This window comes from Oncorhynchus gorbuscha, unplaced genomic scaffold (genome assembly GCF_021184085.1).
Source record: "Oncorhynchus gorbuscha isolate QuinsamMale2020 ecotype Even-year unplaced genomic scaffold, OgorEven_v1.0 Un_scaffold_480, whole genome shotgun sequence".
Classification (NCBI taxonomy): Eukaryota; Metazoa; Chordata; class Actinopteri; order Salmoniformes; family Salmonidae; genus Oncorhynchus; species Oncorhynchus gorbuscha.
In genome coordinates, this window is record NW_025745312.1 from 57,517 (window position 1) to 80,000 (window position 22,484).

The 22,484-nt window shown below is 49.0% G+C and overlaps 1 protein-coding gene across 2 annotated transcripts in view; it reads right to left on the reverse strand.

The window, feature by feature from the left end:
- Positions 1-22,484, reverse strand: part of LOC124018334 (dedicator of cytokinesis protein 1-like) — a 173,744-nt gene that overhangs the window by 47,324 nt on the left and 103,936 nt on the right. For both annotated transcript variants that reach the window (XM_046333608.1, XM_046333607.1), the window contains exons 17-20: positions 13,528-13,631; positions 12,541-12,724; positions 1,076-1,173; positions 10-99 (exon numbers count right to left, since the gene is read on the reverse strand). In XM_046333608.1, coding sequence (XP_046189564.1) covers positions 10-99; positions 1,076-1,173; positions 12,541-12,724; positions 13,528-13,631 — 476 coding nt within the window. The remainder of the gene's footprint in view (positions 1-9; positions 100-1,075; positions 1,174-12,540; positions 12,725-13,527; positions 13,632-22,484) is intronic.

A 22,484-nucleotide genomic window follows, 5' to 3' on the forward strand; every position in this document is an offset into this window, starting at 1 on the left:
TGTACTTACCAAGGAATCAAACACCAGGGTGTCAAACGTGTCACTGTCTGAGTTCTCCATCATAATGTTAAACAGGGCATCAAGGGTGTCCTGCAGAAACTACAACGACAAGAAACAACAACGTGTTACAACTCACTTCAATTGCAAAAGCTCATCATTAAGCTCAAGGCCTTGGGTCTGAACTCTGTCCTGTGCAACTGGGTGTTGGACTTCCTGACGGGCCGAACCCAAGAGGTGAAGGTAGGCAACAATACCTCTGCCACGCTGATCCTGAACAAGGTGAGCCCCACAGGGGTGGGTGCTCAGCCCCTTCCTGTACTCTGTGTTCACCCATGAATGGCGTAAAATTAATCATCATGTTTGCTGACGACAACAGAGTTAAGCCTGATTACCAACCCTGCCGAGACATCCTACTGGGAGGAGGTGAGAGCCCTGGCAGAGTGGTGCCAGGAAAATAACCACTCCCTCAACGTCAACAAAACCAAGGAGCTGATCGTAGACTACGGAGGACAGCAGAAAGAGCACGTCCCCATCGACGGGGCAGCAGCGGAGAGGGTCAAAAGCTTCAAGTTCCTCGGCGTGCACGTCACTGACGACCTGAAATGGTCCCTTCACACAGACAGCGTTGTGAAGAAGGCGCAACAGAGCCTTCTTCTTGGTGGAGAGATGTGGAGTAGTGAGGAATGGAGGTCCAGGTCAGGTCACATTAAGGGAGAAGGAACAGTTTATTACCCAGATCAATTAACTTCCTGCCTAGCAACAAAGACGTAATGTTCAGAGAGAAGGAGGACACTTCACCTTCAGTGGGGTCTATATACTGGTGCTGTTGAGAACAGGTCTGTCTGTTCAGCATCCCGTTGGGTGGATAAACTTGGTCTGAGCGTTTCTATATACTGGTGCTGTTGAGAACAGGTCTGTCTGTTCAGCATCCCGTTGGGTGGATAAACTTGGTCTGAGCGTTTCTATATACTGGTGCTGTTGAGAACAGGGGTGTGTATAAATAAATAAATAAAAAATAAAATAAAAAAACTCCTAATGGTTCATATTGTGTTACCTATGAATTTTGATCTCTCACCTTGACGACCTCTCCTCCCTCGACCTTCATCAGCTGTCGGAGGTTCTGCTGTAGCAGGCTGGTGTTGGAGCGCCACTTCAGCAGGCCCAACAGATCCACTATACGAGACATAAACAGAAGAGAGGACAGACAGATGTGTTACTACAACAGATCCACTATACGAGACAGAACAGACAGAAGAGAGGACAGACAGATGTTACTACAACAGACCCAACAGAACCACTATACGAGACATAACAGATAGAAGAGAGGACAGACCCAACAGACCCACTATACGAGACAGAACAGACAAAAGAGAGGACAGATGTTTCCCCTTTATTCACATCTAACTGTGATTTACAATGACAGCCTGACTTTTAGAGGAAAGATGTCAGCTCTGTTCAACAACATCTGACACAAACCTTTTGGACTGAATGAGAGGAACAGGAAGACAGGATTTCTACACTAGACGGTCTTCTACACTAGACGGTCCTCTACGCTAGACGGCCCTCCACGCTAGACGGTCTAGACGGCCCTCCACGCTAGACGGTCTAGACGGTCCTCCACGCTAGACGGTCTAGACAGTCCTCTACGCTAGACGGTCCTCCACGCTAGACGGTCCTCTACGCTAGACGGTCTAGACGGTCCTCTACGCTAGACGGTCCTCTACGCTAGACGGTCCTCTACGCTAGACGGTCTAGACGGTCCTCTACGCTAGACGGTCTAGACGGTCCTCTACGCTAGACGGTCTAGACGGTCCTCTACGCTAGACGGTCTAGACGGTCCTCTACGCTAGACGGTCTAGACGGTCCTCTACGCTAGACGGTCTAGACGGTCCTCTACGCTAGACGGTCTAGACGGTCCTCTACGCTAGACGGTCCTCTACGCTAGACGGTCTAGACGGTCCTCTACGCTAGACGGTCCTCTACGCTAGACGGTCCTCTACGCTAGACGGTCCTCTACGCTAGACGGTCCTCTACGCTAGACGGTCTAGACGGTCCTCTACGCTAGACGGTCCTCTACGCTAGACGGTCCTCTACGCTAGACGGTCCTCTACGCTAGACGGTCCTCTATGCTAGACGGTCCTCCACGCTAGACGGTCTAGACGGTCCTCTACGCTAGACGGTCCTCTACGCTAGACGGTCTAGACGGTCCTCTACGCTAGACGGTCCTCTATGCTAGACGGTCCTCCACGCTAGACGGTCTAGACGGTCCTCTACGCTAGACGGTCTAGACGGTCCTCCACGCTAGACGGTCCTCTACGCTAGACGGTCCTCCAGACGGTCCTCCACGCTACGGACGGTCCTCCACGCTAGACTGTCTAGACGGGTCCTCCACGCTAGACGGTCCTCCACGCTAGACGGTCCTCCACGCTAGACGGTCCTCCACGCTAGACGGTCCTCCACGCTAGACGGTCCTCCACGCTAGACGGTCCTCCACGCTAGACGGTCCTCCACGCTAGACGGTCCTCCACGCTAGACGGTCCTCCACGCTAGACGGTCCTCCACGCTAGACGGTCCTCCACGCTAGACGGTCCTCCACACGGTCCTCCACGCTAGACAGCCTCCACACTAGACAGCCTCCACACTAGACAGCCTCCACACTAGACAGCCTCCACACTAGACAGCCTCCACACTAGACAGCCTCCACACTAGACAGCCTCCACACTAGACAGCCTCCACACTAGATAGGTGATCAAGATCGTCATTAGCATAACTCCCCCAGTATATCTCAGTTAGTTTAAAATAAAACATTTGAAAGAGACAGAACGGCAGACAGGCAGACAGGCAGACAGGCAGACAGGCAGACAGGCAGACAGGCAGACAGGCAGACAGGCAGACAGGCAGACAGGCAGACAGGCAGACAGGCAGACAGGCAGACCGGCAGACCGGCAGACCGGCAGAACGGCAGACAGGCAGACAGGCAGACAGGCAGACAGGCAGACAGGCAGACAGGCAGACAGGCAGACAGGCAGACAGGCAGAACGGCAGAACGGCAGAACGGCAGACAGGCAGAACGGCAGAACGGCAGAACGGCAGACAGGCAGAACGGCAGAACGGCAGACAGACAGACAGGCAGACAGGCAGACCGGCAGACAGGCAGACAGGCAGGCAGAACGGCAGACAGGCAGAACGGCAGACAGGCAGAACGGCAGACAGGCAGAACGGCAGACGGGCAGAACGGCAGAACGGCAGACAGGCAGAACGGCAGACAGGCAGAACGGCAGACAGACAGACCGGCAGACAGACAGAACGGCAGACAGACAGAACGGCAGACAGACAGAACGGCAGACAGACAGAACGGCAGACAGACAGAACGGCAGACAGACAGAACGGCAGACAGACAGAACGGCAGACAGACAGAACGGCAGACAGACAGAACGGCAGACAGACAGGCAGAACGGCAGACAGGCAGGCAGAACGGCAGACAGGCAGGCAGAACGGCAGACAGGCAGGCAGAACGGCAGGCAGGCAGACTGAACGGCAGGCAGGCAGACAGAACGGCAGGCAGGCAGACAGACAGACAGAATGGCAGGCAGGCAGACAGGCAGACAGAACGGCAGGCAGGCAGGCAGACAGACAGACAGAACGGCAGACAGACAGGCAGACAGAACGGCAGGCAGGCAGACAGACAGACAGAACGGCAGACAGACAGACAGAACGGCAGACAGGCAGACAGGCAGACAGGCAGACAGAACGGCAGGCAGGCAGGCAGACTGAACGGCAGGCAGGCAGACAGACAGACAGAACAGCAGACAGACAGACAGAACGGCAGGCAGGCAGACAGACCACCTTAGAGGGATTTTTCACCTGGTAGAGCTTGTTAAAACATCCATCTCTATGTATGTGCTGTATATATGTGCTGTATATATGTGCTGTATATATGTGCTGTGTATATGTGCTGTGTATATGTGCTGTGTATATGTGCTGTGTATATGTGCTGTATATATGTGCTGTATATATGTGCTATGTATATATGTGCTATGTATATATGTGCTGTATATATGTGCTGTATATATGTGCTGTATATATGTGCTGTATATATGTGCTGTATATATGTGCTGTATATATGTGCTGTATATATGTGCTGTATATATGTGCTGTATATATGTGCTGTATATATGTGCTGTATATATGTGCTATGTATATATGTGCTATGTATATATGTGCTATGTATATATGTGCTATGTATATATGTGCTGTATATATGTGCTGTATATATGTGCTGTATATATGTGCTGTATATATGTGCTGTATATATGTGCTGTATATATGTGCTGTGTATATGTGCTGTGTATATGTGCTGTATATATGTGCTGTATATATGTGCTGTATATATGTGCTGTATATATGTGCTGTATATATGTGCTGTATATATGTGCTATGTATATATATGTGCTGTATATATGTGCTGTATATATGTGCTGTATATATGTGCTGTGTATATGTGCTGTGTATATGTGCTATGCATATGTATGAAGCTGTGTTATGTTGAAGACTTGTTGGCATCACTCAGGACAATCAAATCAAATGTATTTATAAAGCCCTTCATCAACCAACCAATCAAATGTATTTATATAGCCCTTCGTTCCTCAGCTGATATCTCAAAGTGCTGTACAGAAACCCAACCTAAAACCCCAAACGGCAAGCAATGCAGATGTAGAAGCATGTTGGCTAGGAAAAACTCCCTAGAAAAGGCCAAAACCTAGGAAGAAACCTAGAGAGGAACCAGGCTATGAGGGGTGGCCAGTCCTCTTCTGGCTGTGCCGGGTGGAGATTATAACAGAACATGGCCAAGATGTTCAAATGTTCATAAATGACCAGCATTGTCAAATAATAGGTCTGGCACAGGTAGCACATCCGGTGAACAGGTCAGGATTCCATAGCCGCAGGCAGAACAGTTGTGGGTCTTGGGACCATAATAAATTCAGATAGAGATGAAGAGGAGAGATGAAGAGGAGAGATGAAGAGGAGAGATGAAGAGGAGAGATGGAGAGGAGAGATGGAGAGGAGAGATGGAGAGGAGAGATGGAGAGGAGAGATGGAGAGGAGAGATGGAGAGGAGAGATGGAGAGGAGAGATGGAGAGGAGAGATGGAGAGGAGAGATGGAGAGGAGAGATGGAGAGGAGAGATGGAGAGGAGAGATGGAGAGGAGAGATGGAGAGGAGAGATGGAGAGGAGAGATGAAGAGGAGAGATGAAGAGGAGAGATGAAGAGGAGAGATGGAGAGGAGAGATGGAGAGGAGAGATGGAGAGGAGAGATGGAGAGATGGAGAGGAGAGATGGAGAGATGGAGAGGAGAGATGGAGAGATGGAGAGGAGAGATGGAGAGGAGACACATCACATACTGAGCTGGAGGAGACATCACATACTGAGCTGGAGGAGACATCACATACTGAGCTGGAGGAGACACATCACATACTGAGCTGGAGGAGACACATCACATACTGAGCTGGAGGAGACACATCACATACTGAGCTGGAGGAGACACATCACATACTGAGCTGGAGGAGACACATCACATACTGAGCTGGAGGAGACACATCACATACTGAGCTGGAGGAGACACATCACATACTGAGCTGGAGGAGACATCACATACTGAGCTGGAGGAGACATCACATACTGAGCTGGAGGAGACACATCACATACTGAGCTGGAGGAGACACATCACATACTGAGCTAGAGGAGACACATCACATACTGAGCTAGAGGAGACACATCACATACTGAGCTGGAGGAGACACATCACATACTGAGCTGGAGGAGACACATCACATACTGAGCTAGAGGAGACACATCACATACTGAGCTAGAGGAGACACATCACATACTGAGCTAGAGGAGACACATCACATACTGAGCTGGAGGAGACACATCACATACTGAGCTAGAGGAGACACATCACATACTGAGCTAGAGGAGACACATCACATACTGAGCTGGAGGAGACACATCACATACTGAGCTGGAGGAGACACATCACATACTGAGCTGGAGGAGACACATCACATACTGAGCTGGAGGAGACACATCACATACTGAGCTAGAGGAGCCACATCACATACTGAGCTGGAGGAGACACATCACATACTGAGCTAGAGGAGACACATCACATACTGAGCTAGAGGAGACACATCACATACTGAGCTAGAGGAGACACATCACATACTGAGCTGGAGGAGACACATCACATACTGAGCTAGAGGAGACACATCACATACTGAGCTGGAGGAGACACATCACATACTGAGCTGGAGGAGACACATCACATACTGAGCTAGAGGAGACATCACATACTGAGCTGGAGGAGACACATCACATACTGAGCTGGAGGAGACACATCACATACTGAGCTGGAGGAGACACATCACATACTGAGCTAGAGGAGACACATCACATACTGAGCTAGAGGAGACACATCACATACTGAGCTGGAGGAGACACATCACATACTGAGCTGGAGGAGACACATCACATACTGAGCTGGAGGAGACACATCACATACTGAGCTGGAGGAGACATCACATACTGAGCTGGAGGAGACACATCACATACTGAGCTAGAGGAGACACATCACATACTGAGCTGGAGGAGACACCACATACTGAGCTGGAGGAGACACATCACATACTGAGCTAGAGGAGACACATCACATACTGAGCTGGAGGAGACACATCACATACTGAGCTGGAGGAGACACATCACATACTGAGCTGGAGGAGACACATCACATACTGAGCTAGAGGAGACACATCACATACTGAGCTGGAGGAGACATCACATACTGAGCTGGAGGAGACATCACATACTGAGCTGGAGGAGACACATCACATACTGAGCTGGAGGAGATATCTATCTAGTCAGTGATGGAGACTGAGTCCACCCCCCACTGTTGAAAGCACTACTGTAGCCTACTCTCTCTCTCTCTCTCTCTCTCTCTCTCTCTCTCTCAAGCAGGAGAAATCTATTTGGCCCTGACAGGCTCTTGATCCAGTCTTGTCTGCAAACACACAGCTCCGTAGTAAATGACATCCATCACAGATGAGACCTGACTGGTGAGGCTACCTGGTCCCCAGCCTCCCTGCTGATCAGCAGGTAGCCTAGTGGTTAGAGCAGGTAGCCTAGTGGTTAGAGCAGGTAGCCTAGTGGTTAGAGCAGGTAGCCTAGTGGTTAGAGCAGGTAGCCTAGTGGTTAGAGCAGGTAGCCTAGTGGTTAGAGCAGGTAGCCTAGTGGTTAGAGCAGGTAGCCTAGTGGTTAGAACCAGGTAGCCTAGTGGTTAGAGCAGGTAGCCTAGTGGTTAGAGCAGGTAGCCTAGTGGTTAGAGCAGGTAGCCTAGTGGTTAGAGCAGGTAGCCTAGTGGTTAGAGCAGGTAGCCTAGTGGTTAGAGCAGGTAGCCTAGTGGTTAGAGAGTTGGGCCAGTAACCCGAAAGACTGCTAGATCCAATCCCCGAGCTGACAAGGTCAAAATCTGTCGTTCTGCCCCAAACAAGGCGGTTAACACCACTGTTCCTAGACCAGTTAACCCACTGTTCCTAGACCAGTTAACCCACTGTTCCTAGACCAGTTAACCCACTGTTCCTAGACCAGTTAACCCCCTGTTCCTAGACCAGTTAACCCCCTGTTCCTAGACCAGTTAACCCACTGTTCCTAGACCAGTTAACCCACTGTTCCTAGACCAGTTAACCCACTGTTCCTAGACCAGTTAACCCCCTGTTCCTAGACCAGTTAACCCCTGTTCCTAGACCAGTTAACCCCTGTTCCTAGACCAGTTAACCCCTGTTCCTAGACCAGTTAACCCCCTGTTCCTAGACCAGTTAACCCCTGTTCCTAGACCAGTTAACCCACTGTTCCTAGACCAGTTAACCCACTGTTCCTAGACCAGTTAACCCCCTGTTCCTAGACCAGTTAACCCACTGTTCCTAGACCAGTTAACCCACTGTTCCTAGACCAGTTAACCCCTGTTCCTAGACCAGTTAACCCCCTGTTCCTAGACCAGTTAACCCACTGTTCCTAGACCAGTTAACCCACTGTTCCTAGACCAGTTAACCCCTGTTCCTAGACCAGTTAACCCACTGTTCCTAGACCAGTTAACCCACTGTTCCTAGACCAGTTAACCCCCTGTTCCTAGACCAGTTAACCCCCTGTTCCTAGACCAGTTAACCCCCTGTTCCTAGACCAGTTAACCCACTGTTCCTAGACCAGTTAACCCACTGTTCCTAGACCAGTTAACCCACTGTTCCTAGACCAGTTAACCCACTGTTCCTAGACCAGTTAACCCCACTGTTCCTAGACCAGTTAACCCCCTGTTCCTAGACCAGTTAACCCCCTGTTCCTAGACCAGTTAACCCACTGTTCCTAGACCAGTTAACCCACTGTTCCTAGACCAGTTAACCCACTGTTCCTAGACCAGTTAACCCACTGTTCCTAGACCAGTTAACCCCACTGTTCCTAGACCAGTTAACCCACTAGACCAGTTAACCCACTGTTCCTAGACCAGTTAACCCACTAGACCAGTTAACCCACTAGACCAGTTAACCCACTAGACCAGTTAACCCACTAGACCAGTTAACCCACTAGACCAGTTAACCCACTAGACCAGTTAACCCACTGTTCCTAGACCAGATAACCCACTCTTCCTAGACCAGTTAACCCACTGTTCCTAGACCAGTTAACCCCACTGTTCCTAGGCCATCATTGTAAATAAGAGTGTGTTATTAACAGACTTGCCTAGTTAAATAAAGGTTAAATTTAAAAAATATTAATTTAAAAAATCCTAATAACTCCTCCTCCTCTCCCTGTTCCGCCTCCCTCTCCTCCACCCCCCCCCCCTCCTCTGCTCTCTTCTGATTCATGTACATTTGAGTCATTTAGCTCGTTCTCTTCCAGAGAGACTTACAGTAATGAGTACAAACATTTTCAACTGGTCCCCGGTGGGAATCTAAACCCACAACCCCTGTCATTGCAAGCACCATGCTCTACCAACTGAGCCATAGGGACCCCCTCCTCAAACTCAACCCCTGTCGTTGCAAGCACCATGCTCTACCAACTGAGCCATAAGGGACCCCCTCCTCAAACTCAACCCCTGTCGTTGCAAGCACCATGCTCTACCAACTGAGCCATAAGGGACCCCCTCCTCAAACTCAACCCTGTCGTTGCAAGCACCATACTCTACCAACTGAGCCTTAAGGGACCCCCTCCTCAAACTCAACCCTGTCGTTGCAAGCACCATACTCTACCAACTGAGCCATAAGGGACCCCCTCCTCAAACTCAACCCCCTCTCACCTTCCTCCTCTTCTCTGTCTGTAACTTGAGTCAATCAAGCTTCTGGACACTGAAGGTGATAAATACCCTGGGTATCCACCTATCAGGGTTCAGTCTTCTGGGTATCAACCTATCAGGGTTCAGTCTTCTGGGTATCCACCTATCAGGGTTCAGTCTTCTGGGTATCAACCTATCAGGGTTCAGTCTTCTGGGTATCAACCTATCAGGGTTCAGTCTTCTGGGTTTCAACCTATCAGGGTTCAGTCTTCTGGGTATCCCCCTATCAGGGTTCAGTCTTCTGGGTATCCACCTATCAGGGTTCAGTCCTCTGGTCTTATTTAAACAGGCCTCGCCAGGAGTGACAAATCTGTACAACTGCAGCGCCAACACTCAGCAACGATCAGAAAGACAGGAGAGGAGAGGAGCTCCACAAGGCTCTTACCTCTGTGTATCTGACCACAACAAGTTTAGAGAGGAGGCACTTCTGGGTATCAACCTATCAGGGTTCAGTATACTGGGTATCCACCTATCAGGGTTCAGTATACTGGGTAGAGAGGAGGCACTGCAGATGATATCTCTCTCAGGTCATTTCATCTCCCTATTTTCTCAAGCTGTCCTTCTGCCTGTGACAAAGTCCCACGACTGTAGTGCCAACCCCCTGGAAAGAGAAGAGACCACAGCCACTTCTCACCAACGCCGTCGGCTCCCAGGGCTGGCGGACGCATAAATCTAGCTTGATTAAAAGGAGAGTTTCATCTCAGATGGAAACGGTCCGGGGACTCTGGGATATCCGGGAAGCTGGATGGCGGTCCATAGGGAAGCACATTAAAGATATTTAAACTGAGATGAGGTAGAGGAAATCTCTAGTAACACTTCGGAGTGAGGAGAGGGGCTCAGTCAGCAGGGGGGTGAGTGATAGGGGGAGGACGGAGGGGGAGGACAGAGGGTGTGTAATAGGGGGAGGACGGAGGGTGTGTAATAGGGGGAGGACGGAGGGTGTGTAATAGGGGGGAGGACGGAGGGTGTGTAATAGGGGGTGGACGGAGGGGGGAGGACGGAGGGTGTGTAAAACCTCAGACCCCACCTCAGACCCCAGACCCCGCCCCAGACCCCGGCCCAGACCCCGGCCCAGAGAGAAGAACATCAGGAGAAACACAGTAGAGAAGGAAGTCAGGAGAAACACAGTAGAGAAGGAAGTCAGGAGAAACACAGTAGAGAAGGAAGTCAGGAGAAACACAGTAGAGAAGGAAGTCAGGAGAAACACAGTAGAGAAGGAAGTCAGGAGAAACACAGTCGAGAAGAACATCAGGAGAAACACAGTCGAGAAGGAAGTCAGGAGAAACACAGTCGAGAAGAACATCAGGAGAAACACAGTCGAGAAGGAAGTCAGGAGAAACACAGAGAGAGAAGAACATGAGGAGAAACAGAGCGAGAAGAACATGAGGAGAAACAGAGAGAGAAGAACATGAGGAGAAACACATAGAGAGAAGAACATGAGGAGAAACACAGAGAGAGAAGAACATGAGGAGAAACAGAGAGAGAAAAACCTGAGGTGAAACACAGAGAGAGAAGAACATGAGGAGAAACAGAGAGAGAGAAGAACATGAGGAGAAACACAGAGAGAAGAACATGAGGAGAAACAGAGAGAGAAGAACATGAGGAGAAACACAGAGAGAGAAGAACATGAGGAGAAACACATAGAGAGAAGAACATGAGGAGAAACACAGAGAGAGAAGAACATGAGGAGAAACAGAGAGAGAAGAACATGAGGAGAAACACAGTAGAGAAGAACATGAGGAGAAACACAGTAGAGAGAAGAACATGAGGAGAAACACAGAGAGAGAAGAACATGAGGAGAAACAGAGAGAGAAGAACATGAGGAGAAACAGAGAGAGAAGAACATGAGGAGAAACAGAGAGAGAAGAACATGAGGAGAAACAGAGAGAGAAGAACATGAGGAGAAACACAGTAGAGAAGAACATGAGGAGAAACAGAGAGAGAAGAACATGAGGAGAAACACAGTAGAGAAGAACATGAGGAGAAAGCTCTGTCACCAAGCTCTGGTCAAAAGCAGTGCCCTATATAGGGTATAGGATGCAGCGTTGTGATATGCAGCAGCCTCTCATTCCTGAGAGAAGAGGTAGAGAGAGAGAGAGAACTGCTGCATATAGCTGCTATGTGACTGGACTGTAATGGAGAGGTACTTAAACAACACTGAGTTGTTTCAATGGCTCCCTGGGAGCATAGCAGAAATTCTCTTTCTTTTAATTCTTCATCTCCATCTCTGTTTCACATGATCTGAGTCAGAGCGCTCTTTATTCAGAATGTGTCTTCGTGGTGGGACGGGACAGGAAATGGCTGTAGGCTAGTAAAACTACGAATTTAAAGTGCCAAAAGATGGGCTGTTGTAGTCAGTGGCCCAGTCTTTCCCTGGTCTTTGTTCCCATGTTCATCCCATCTTGTAGCCCGAGACGGATTGAAAACCATCCTAGGGTTTGGTTCATTCTAGGAGAGGATGCCATGAGCCCAGAAGCCAAGAGTCAAGTTCACAGCAGAAAGCACCAGTCTAAGCAACACACATTCTATATAGTTATAATGAGGTGTCCAACGGTACAGTTCTAGATGAGGATCAGCATGTCATATGTACCAGCTTGGTCCTTTGTAACGGTAGAGCATGGCGCTTGTAACGCCAGGGTAGTGGGTTCGATCCCCGGGACCACCCATACGTAGAATGTATGCACACATGACTGTAAGTCGCTTTGGATAAAAGCGTCTGCTAAATGGCATATATTATTATATTATATTATTTTACTGGTAGGGAGGGAGGGAGGGAGGGGGAGGGAGGGAGGGAGGGAGGGAGGGAGGGAGGGAGGGGGAGGGAGGGAGGGAGGGAGGGGGAGGGAGGGAGGGAGGGAGGGAGGGAGGGAGGGAGGGAGGGAGGGAGGGAGGGAGGGAGGGGGGAGAGAGAAGTAAAGAGGGCTGGATGGAGAGAGATTGGTGGGGGGGAGAGGGAGAGGGAGAAGTAAGGAGGGCTGGCGGGAGAGGGAGAGCGTGAGAGATGGAGATAGAGAGAGAGAGAACGGTGGAGAGAGAGCGAAGTAGGGAGGGCTGGAGGGAGAGGGAGAGAGAGAGAGAGAAAGTATAGGAGGGAGAGGAGGGAGAGAAGGCTGTAGTGGACTGGAAGGAGAGAGTGCTAGAGGGAGGGAGGGAGTCTCTTTACCGTTCTGTGTGAGCTTGGTGGAACACACCAGGGTTGCTATCTGAAAGGAGTCCTTGCTGATGGTACAGTTGCCCAGGTTGTGTGAACCCTTCCCTGTAGTGGACAATCCCTTCTCCTCCAGCTCCACCTTGGTAGCAGGCAGGTTCAGGTACAGAGACGAGTCCTCCAGCTTCTTAGCCTCCGCCTGGGGGTCATACAGAATTACACAATCACATATACCTGGTCCGTGGTGTTATACTACTTACCCTGAATACGATGAGGTGGTGTTATATTACCTACCCTGAATATGATGAGGTGGTGTTATATTACCTACCCTGAATACGATGAGGTGGTGTTATATTACCTACCCTGAATACGATGAGGTGGTGTTATATTACCCTGTATACGATGAGGTGGTGTTATATTACCTGAATACGATGAGGTGGTGTTATATTACCTACCCTGAATACGATGAGGTGGTGTTATATTACCTACCCTGAATACGATGAGGTAGTGTTATATTACCTACCCTGAATACGATGAGGTGGTGTTATATTACCTGTATACGATGAGGTGGTGTTATATTACCTACCCTGAATACGATGAGGTGGTGTTATATTACCTACCCTGAATACGATGAGGTGGTGTTATATTACCTACCCTGAATACGATGAGGTGGTGTTATATTACCTACCCTGTATACGATGAGGTGGTGTTATATTACCTACCCTGAATACGATGAGGTGGTGTTATATTACCTACCCTGTATACGATGAGGTGGTGTTATAGTACCTACCCTGAATACGATGAGGTGGTGTTATATTACCCTGAATACGATGAGGTGGTGTTATATTACCTACCCTGAATACGATGAGGTGGTGTTATATTACCTACCCTGAATACGATGAGGTGGTGTTATATTACCTACCCTGAATACGATGAGGTGGTGTTATATTACCCTGTATACGATGAGGTGGTGTTATATTACCTACCCTGTATATTACATACCTTGTATACGATGAGATCGTGCTCTCCGTCCCTCAGGGTCGTCCCATCGTACCTCATCAGCTTCACAAACGACAGGGCGAATATCTTCTCCGATTTGTCTTTGGCTGCAGGGGGAGGAAAGGATATAACCAGTTAGAGCCCCGCCCACTGAACCAGACAACCAGTTAGAGCCCAGGCCCACTGAACCAGACAACCAGTTAGAGCCCCGCCCACTGAACCAGACAACCAGTTAGAGCCCCGCCCACTGAACCAGACAACCAGTTAGAGCCCCGCCCACTGAACCAGACAACCAGTTAGAGCCCAGGCCCACTGAACCAGACAACCAGTTAGAGCGCCGCCCACTGAACCAGACAACCAGTTAGAGCCCAGGCCCACTGAACCAGACAACCAGTTAGAGCCCCGCCCACTGACCCAGACAACCAGTTAGAGCCCCGCCCACTGAACCAGACAACCAGTTAGAGCCCAGGCCCACTGAACCAGACAACCAGTTAGAGCCCAGGCCCACTGAACCAGACAACCAGTTAGAGCCCCGCCCACTGAACCAGACAACCAGTTAGAGCCCCGCCCACTGAACCAGACAACCAGTTAGAGCCCCGCCCACTGAACCAGACAACCAGTTAGAGCCCCGCCCACCGAACCAGACAACCAGTTAGAGCCCCGCCCACTGAACCAGACAACCAGAACACAACACACATGAATCATACACAATCCCATCCTCAGTCAGGACACCTAGGAGTCCAATAATCTGAACTGCAATAATTGTGTTGTATCCAGTCCATATGGTAGAGTGTATTCTCACTACATCTTCACTACATTTACATTTAAGTCATTTAGCAGACGCTCTTATCCAGAGCGACTTACAAATTGGTGCATTCACCTGATGACATCCATCCAATAGTGCATCTAAATCTTAAAGGGGGGGGGGGTGAGAGGGATTACTTATCCTATCCTAGGTATTCCTTAAAGAGGTGGGGTTTCAGGTGTCTCCGGAAGGTGGTGATTGACTCCGCTGTCCCCCAGGGAGAATGATGTAAACACACTGTATATTCAGAGTGTACTCTCACTACACTATCCCCCAGGGAGAATGATGTAAACACACTGTATATTCAGAGTGTATTCTCGCTACATCTTCGCTACACTATCCCCCAGGGAGAATGATGTAAACACACTGTACATTCTGACCAGACCCTGAGGGTACCACATAGACAATAGAACAGTATTTGTGAAGCAGCCTCCGTGTGGGTCCTATATAAACCCAGAGGAGAGTAACGGCTGTGTCCGGATGGGACCGAATACATCACCATCACAGATCAACAAGCTCAGATTTACGTGACGTTCAGGAGCCTGATTCACCGGGAGCATCTGGTGCATTCAATCTGTATAAATCAACTTATTGGTTTTCTGCCCGTAGCCTGGCGCGGTGAATAATCGCTCTGCTCGCTGGACTGGAAGACAACCAATAGAAAGATAGAAGAGGTCTACGGTATGTATGCTGCAGAATCAGGAGAGGAGTGGATTCACTACGCAATGACTTCCCATCAGACACAAACGCAGAGTCACAGATTAAAACAGCTGGGAGTCAGTGGATTGTTTGGTCCAGAAACCTGTACATCTCAGCTGTTCACTGACCTAGAATGAACCCTCTGAAATGTTCTCTCACTCTCTCACTCTCACTCTCACTCTCACTCTCACTCCTACCTCCTATACACTGAATGATAACATCGTCCCCAACAGGTCAAATATCAGCCATCAAACATGCCTCAGGTAGGTAATCATCAGTAGTGGAGAGGGTAGCTAGTTTTAAGTTCCTCGGCGTACACATCACAGACAAACTGAATTGGTCCACTCACACTGACAGCGTCGTGAAGAAGGCGCAGCAGCGCCTCTTCAACCTCAGGAGGCTGAAGAAATTTGGCTTGTCACCAAAAGCACTCACAAACTTCTACAGATGCACAATCGAGAGCATCCTGGCGGGCTGTATCACCGCCTGGTACGGCAACTGCTCCGCCCTCAACCGTAAGGCTCTGCAGAGGGTAGTGAGGACTGCACAACGCATCACCGGGGCAAACTACCTGCCCTCCAGGACACCTACACCACCCGTTGTTACAGGAAGGCCATAAAGATCATCAAGGACATCAACCACCCGAACCACTGCCTGTTCACCCCGCTATCATCCAGAAGGCGAGGTCAGTACAGGTGCATCAAAGCTGGGACAGAGAGACTGAAAAACAGCTTCTATCTCAAGGCCATCAGACTGTTAAACAGCCACCACTAACATTGAGTGGCTGCTGCCAACACACTGACTCAACTCCAGCCACTTTAATAATGGGAAATGATGGGAAATGATGTAAAATATATCACTAGCCACTTTAAACAATGCTACCTTATATAATGTTACTTACCCTACATTATTCATCTCATATGCATACGTATATACTGTACTCTATATCATCGACTGCATCCTTATGTAATACATGTATCACTAGCCACTTTAACTATGCCACTTTGTTTACTTTGTCTACATACTCATCTCATATGTATATACTGTACTCGATACCATCTACTGTATGCTGCTCTGTACCATCACTCATTCATATATCCTTATGTACATATTCTTTATCCCCTTACACTGTGTATAAGACAGTAGTTTTGGAATTGTTAGTTAGATTACTTGTTGGTTATCACTGCATTGTCGGAAATAGAAGCACAAGCATTTCGCTACACTCGCACTACCATCTGCTAACCATGTGTATGTGACAAATAATATCTGCTAACCATGTGTATGTGACCAATAACATCTGCTAACCATGTGTATGTGACCAATAACATCTGCTAACCATGTGTATGTGACCATTAACATCTGCTAACCATGTGTATGTGACCAATAACATCTGCTAACCATGTGTATGTGACCAATAACATCTGCTAACCATGTGTATGTGACCAATAACATCTGCTAACCATGTGTATGTGACCAATAACATCTGCTAACCATGTGTATGTGACCAATAACATCTACTAACCATGTGTATGTGACCAATAACATCTGCTAACCATGTGTATGTGACCAATAACATCTGCTAACCATGTGTATGTGACCAATAACATCTGCTAACCATGTGTATGTGACCATTAACATCTGCTAACCATGTGTATGTGACCAATAACATCTACTAACCATGTGTATGTGACCATTAACATCTGCTAACCATGTGTATGTGACCAATAACATCTGCTAACCATGTGTATGTGACCAATAACATCTGCTAACCATTTGTATGTGACCAATAACATCTGCTAACCATGTGTATGTGACCAATAACATCTGCTAACCATGTGTATGTGACCAATAACATCTGCTAACCATGTGTATGTGACCAATAACATCTGCTAACCATGTGTATGTGACCAATAACATCTGCTAACCATGTGTATGTGACCAATAACATCTGCTAACCATGTGTATGTGACCATTAACATCTGCTAACCATGTGTATGTGACCAATAACATCTGCTAACCATGTGTATGTGGACCAATAACATCTGCTAACCATGTGTATGTGACCAATAACATCTGCTAACCATGTGTATGTGACCAATAACATCTGCTAACCATGTGTATGTGACCAATAACATCTGCTAACCATGTGTATGTGACCAATAACATCTGCTAACCATGTGTATGTGACCAATAACATCTGCTAACCATGTGTATGTGACCAATAACATCTGCTAACCATGTGTATGTGACCAATAACATCTGCTAACCATGTGTATGTGACCAATAACATCTGCTAACCATGTGTATGTGACCAATAACATCTGCTAACCATGTGTATGTGACCAATAACATCTGCTAACCATGTGTATGTGACCAATAACATCTGCTAACCATGTGTATGTGACCAATAACATCTGCTAACCATGTGTATGTGACCAATAACATCTGCTAACCATGTGTATGTGACCAATAACATCTGCTAACCATGTGTATGTGACCAATAACATCTGCTAACCATGTGTATGTGACCAATAACATCTGCTAACCATGTGTATGAGGACCAATAACATCTGCTAACCATGTGTATGAGGACCAATAACATCTGCTAACCATGTGTATGAGGACCAATAACATCTGCTAACCATGTGTATGAGGACCAATAACATCTGCTAACCATGTGTATGTGACAAATAACATCTGCTAACCATGTGTATGTGACCAATAACATCTGCTAACCATGTGTATGAGGACCAATAACATCTGCTAACCATGTGTATGAGGACCAATAACATCTGCTAACCATGTGTATGTGACCAATAACATCTGCTAACCATGTGTATGTGACCAATAACATCTGCTAACCATGTGTATGTGACCAATAACATCTGCTAACCATGTGTATGTGACCAATAACATCTGCTAACCATGTGTATGTGACCAATACCATCTGCTAACCATGTGTATGTGACCAATAACATCTGCTAACCATGTGTATGTGACCAATAACATCTGCTAACCATGTGTATGTGACCAATAACATCTGCTAACCATGTGTATGTGACCAATAACATCTGCTAACCATGTGTATGTGACCAATAACATCTGCTAACCATGTGTATGTGACCAATAACATCTGCTAACCATGTGTATGTGACCAATAACATCTGCTAACCATGTGTATGTGACCAATAACATCTGCTAACCATGTGTATGTGACCAATAACATCTGCTAACCATGTGTATGTGACCAATAACATCTGCTAACCATGTGTATGTGACCAATAACATCTGCTAACCATGTGTATGTGACCAATAACATCTGCTAACCATGTGTATGTGACCAATAACATCTGCTAACCATGTGTATGTGACCAATAACATCTGCTAACCATGTGTATGTGACCAATAACATCTGCTAACCATGTGTATGTGACCAATAACATCTGCTAACCATGTGTATGTGACCAATAACATCTGCTAACCATGTGTATGTGACCAATAACATCTGCTAACCATGTGTATGTGACCAATAACATCTGCTAACCATGTGTATGTGACCAATAACATCTGCTAACCATGTGTATGTGACCAATAACATCTGCTAACCATGTGTATGTGACCAATAACATCTGCTAACCATGTGTATGTGACCAATAACATCTGCTAACCATGTGTATGTGACCAATAACATCTGCTAACCATGTGTATGTGACCAATAACATCTGCTAACCATGTGTATGTGACCAATAACATCTGCTAACCATGTGTATGTGACCAATAACATCTGTTAACCATGTGTATGTGACCAATAACATCTGCTAACCATGTGTATGTGACCAATAACATCTGCTAACCATGTGTATGTGACCAATAACATCTGCTAACCATGTGTATGTGACCAATAACATCTGCTAACCATGTGTATGTGACCAATAACATCTGCTAACCATGTGTATGAGGACCAATAACATCTGCTAACCATGTGTATGTGACCAATAACATCTGCTAACCATGTGTATGTGACCAATAACATCTGCTAACCATGTGTATGTGACCAATACCATCTGCTAACCATGTGTATGTGACCAATAACATCTGCTAACCATGTGTATGAGGACCAATAACATCTGCTAACCATGTGTATGTGACCAATAACATCTGCTAACCATGTGTATGTGACCAATAACATCTGCTAACCATGTGTATGTGACCAATAACATCTGCTAACCATGTGTATGTGACCAATAACATCTGCTAACCATGTGTATGTGACCAATAACATCTGCTAACCATGTGTATGTGACCAATAACATCTGCTAACCATGTGTATGTGACCAATAACATCTGCTAACCATGTGTATGTGACCAATACCATCTGCTAACCATGTGTATGTGACCAATAACATCTGCTAACCATGTGTATGTGACCAATAACATCTGCTAACCATGTGTATGTGACCAATAACATCTGCTAACCATGTGTATGTGACCAATAACATCTGCTAACCATGTGTATGTGACCAATAACATCTGCTAACCATGTGTATGTGACCAATAACATCTGCTAACCATGTGTATGTGACCAATAACATCTGCTAACCATGTGTATGTGACCAATAACATCTGCTAACCATGTGTATGTGACCAATAACATCTGCTAACCATGTGTATGTGACCAATACCATCTGCTAACCATGTGTATGTGACCAATAACATCTGCTAACCATGTGTATGTGACCAATAACATCTGCTAACCATGTGTATGTGACCAATAACATCTGCTAACCATGTGTATGTGACCAATAACATCTGCTAACCATGTGTATGTGACCAATAACATCTGCTAACCATGTGTATGTGACCAATAACATCTGCTAACCATGTGTATGTGACCAATAACATCTGCTAACCATGTGTATGTGACCAATAACATCTGCTAACCATGTGTATGTGACCAATACAATTTGATTTGATTTGATTTGATCCAACCTGAGCCAGAAAGACAAGGCAATTAACTACTGAAGGAAAATTAGTTAAAAACACAACTTGCAACAATTTATAGGATTTGACTGAATTACAGTTCAAAGAAGGAAAATTGTCCATTTAAATAAATTCATTAGACCCTAATCTATGGATTTCACTTGACTGGGCAGGGGCACAGCCTGACTGGCTGGCTGAGTGACTGACTGGCTGGCTGGCTGAGTGACTGACTGGGCATGGGGCACAAGCCTGACTGGCTGGCTGAGTGACTGACTGGCTGGCTGAGTGACTGACTGGCTGGCTGAGTGACTGACTGGCTGGCTGAGTGACTGACTGGCTGGCTGAGTGACTGACTGGCTGGCTGAGTGACTGGGCAGGGGCACAGCCTGACTGGCTGGCTGAGTGACTGACTGGCTGGCTGAGTGACTGACTGGCTGGCTGGCTGAGTGACTGACTGGCTGGCTGAGTGACTGACTGGCTGGCTGAGTGACTGGGCAGGGGCACAGCCTGACTGGCTGGCTGAGTGACTGACTGGCTGGCTGAGTGACTGACTGGCTGGCTGGCTGAGTGACTGACTGGCTGGCTGAGTGACTGGGCAGGGGCACAGCCTGACTGGTTGGCTGAGTGACTGACTGACTGGCTGAGTGACTGGCTGGCTGGCTGAGTGACTGACTGGCTGGCTGGCTGGCTGACTGACTGACTGGCTGGCTGGCTGAGTGACTGACTGACTGACTGACTGACTGGTTGGCTGAGTGACTGACCGAGTGACTGACTGGTTGGCTGAGTGACTGACCGAGTGACTGGCTGGCCGAGTGACTGGCTGAGTGACTGGCTGAGTGACTGGCTGAGTGACTGGCTGAGTGACTGGCTGACTGACTGGCAGGGTAAGTGACTGATTGACTGGCTGACTGGCAGGCTGGCTGGCTGAGTGACTGATTGACTGGCTGGCTGGCTGGCTGAGTGTATGAGAAGTAAACCGTCTTTGCTGAAGCCCACAACAGTGTGTGTGTGTGGCAATGCTGGAGGACGGATAGCTTCACCCTAAATACAGCACGTTTCAAACAGACAGCTGTCTGGACCTGCTAATTGATCGTTTTGCATACGGCCGCCTCTCCCAGCTCCTCTTGGCTGGACTAACAGATAATACACCATGAGGCGAGCAGATGGAGCAACAAGGCTGCCAGGACAGGCTTCCTCAGCCCTGTTCCACACCCATAAACATTAAAAACACGAACAAAAATAAATACATACATTTAGAATGGAGTCCCTTCAGCCAGGCGGACGCCTTTCCCAACATACAAATGAGCAGTTACAGGCAATTCTCCTAGCCCGGGCCCCACCGACAGCCAGCCCGGGCCCCACCGACAGCCAGCCCGGGCCCCACCGACAGCCAGCCCGGGCCCCACCGACAGCCAGCCCGGGCCCCACCGACAGCCAGCCCGGGCCCCACCGACAGCCAGCGAGGGACCACCGACAGCCAGCCCGGGCCCCACCGACAGCCAGCCCGGGCCCCACCGACAGCCAGCCCGGGCCCCACCGACAGCCAGCGCAGGACCACCGACAGCCAGCCCGGGCCCCACCGACAGCCAGCCCGGGCCCCACCGACAGCCAGCCCGGGCCCCACCGACAGCCAGCCCGGGCCCCACCGACAGCCAGCCCGGGCCCCACCGACAGCCAGCGAGGGACCCACCGACAGCCAGCCCGGGCCCCACCGACAGCCGGCCCGGGCCCCACCGACAGCCGGCCCGGGACCCACCGACAGCCGGCGCGGGACCCGATGACACCCGGCGCGGGCCACACCGACAGCCAGCCCGGGCCACACCGACAGCCAGCCCGGGCCACACCGACAGCCAGCCCGGGGACCACCGACAGCCAGCCCGGGGACCACCGACACCCAGCCCGGGCCCCACCGACAGCCAGCCCGGGCCCCACCGACAGCCAGCCCGGGCCCCACCGACAGCCAGCACGGGCCCCACCGACAGCCAGCACGGGCCCCACCGACAGCCAGCACGGGCCCCACCGACAGCCAGCACGGGCCCCACCGACAGCCAGCACGGGCCCCACCGACAGCCAGCACGGGCCCCACCGACAGCCAGCACGGGCCCCACCGACAGCCAGCACGGGCCCCACCGACAGCCAGCACGGGCCCCACCGACAGCCAGCACGGGCCCCACCGACAGCCAGCACGGGCCCCACCGACAGCCAGCACGGGACCACCGACAGCCAGCACGGGACCACCGACAGCCAGCACGGGACCACCGACAGCCAGCCCGGGCCCCACCGACAGCCAGCCCGGCCATTCCAACAGAATAACATGAATCTCATGTAGGGGAATTTCATTACACAATTAAAGTGACACAGGGTGAACTGTATAGTAATTGTTATGACCAGGGCTTGTGTCCTAAATGGCCTCCTGTTCCCTATGAGTGCCAGGATGTAGGGCCAGGACCCAGTCTGCTTGACTTGGACGACTGGG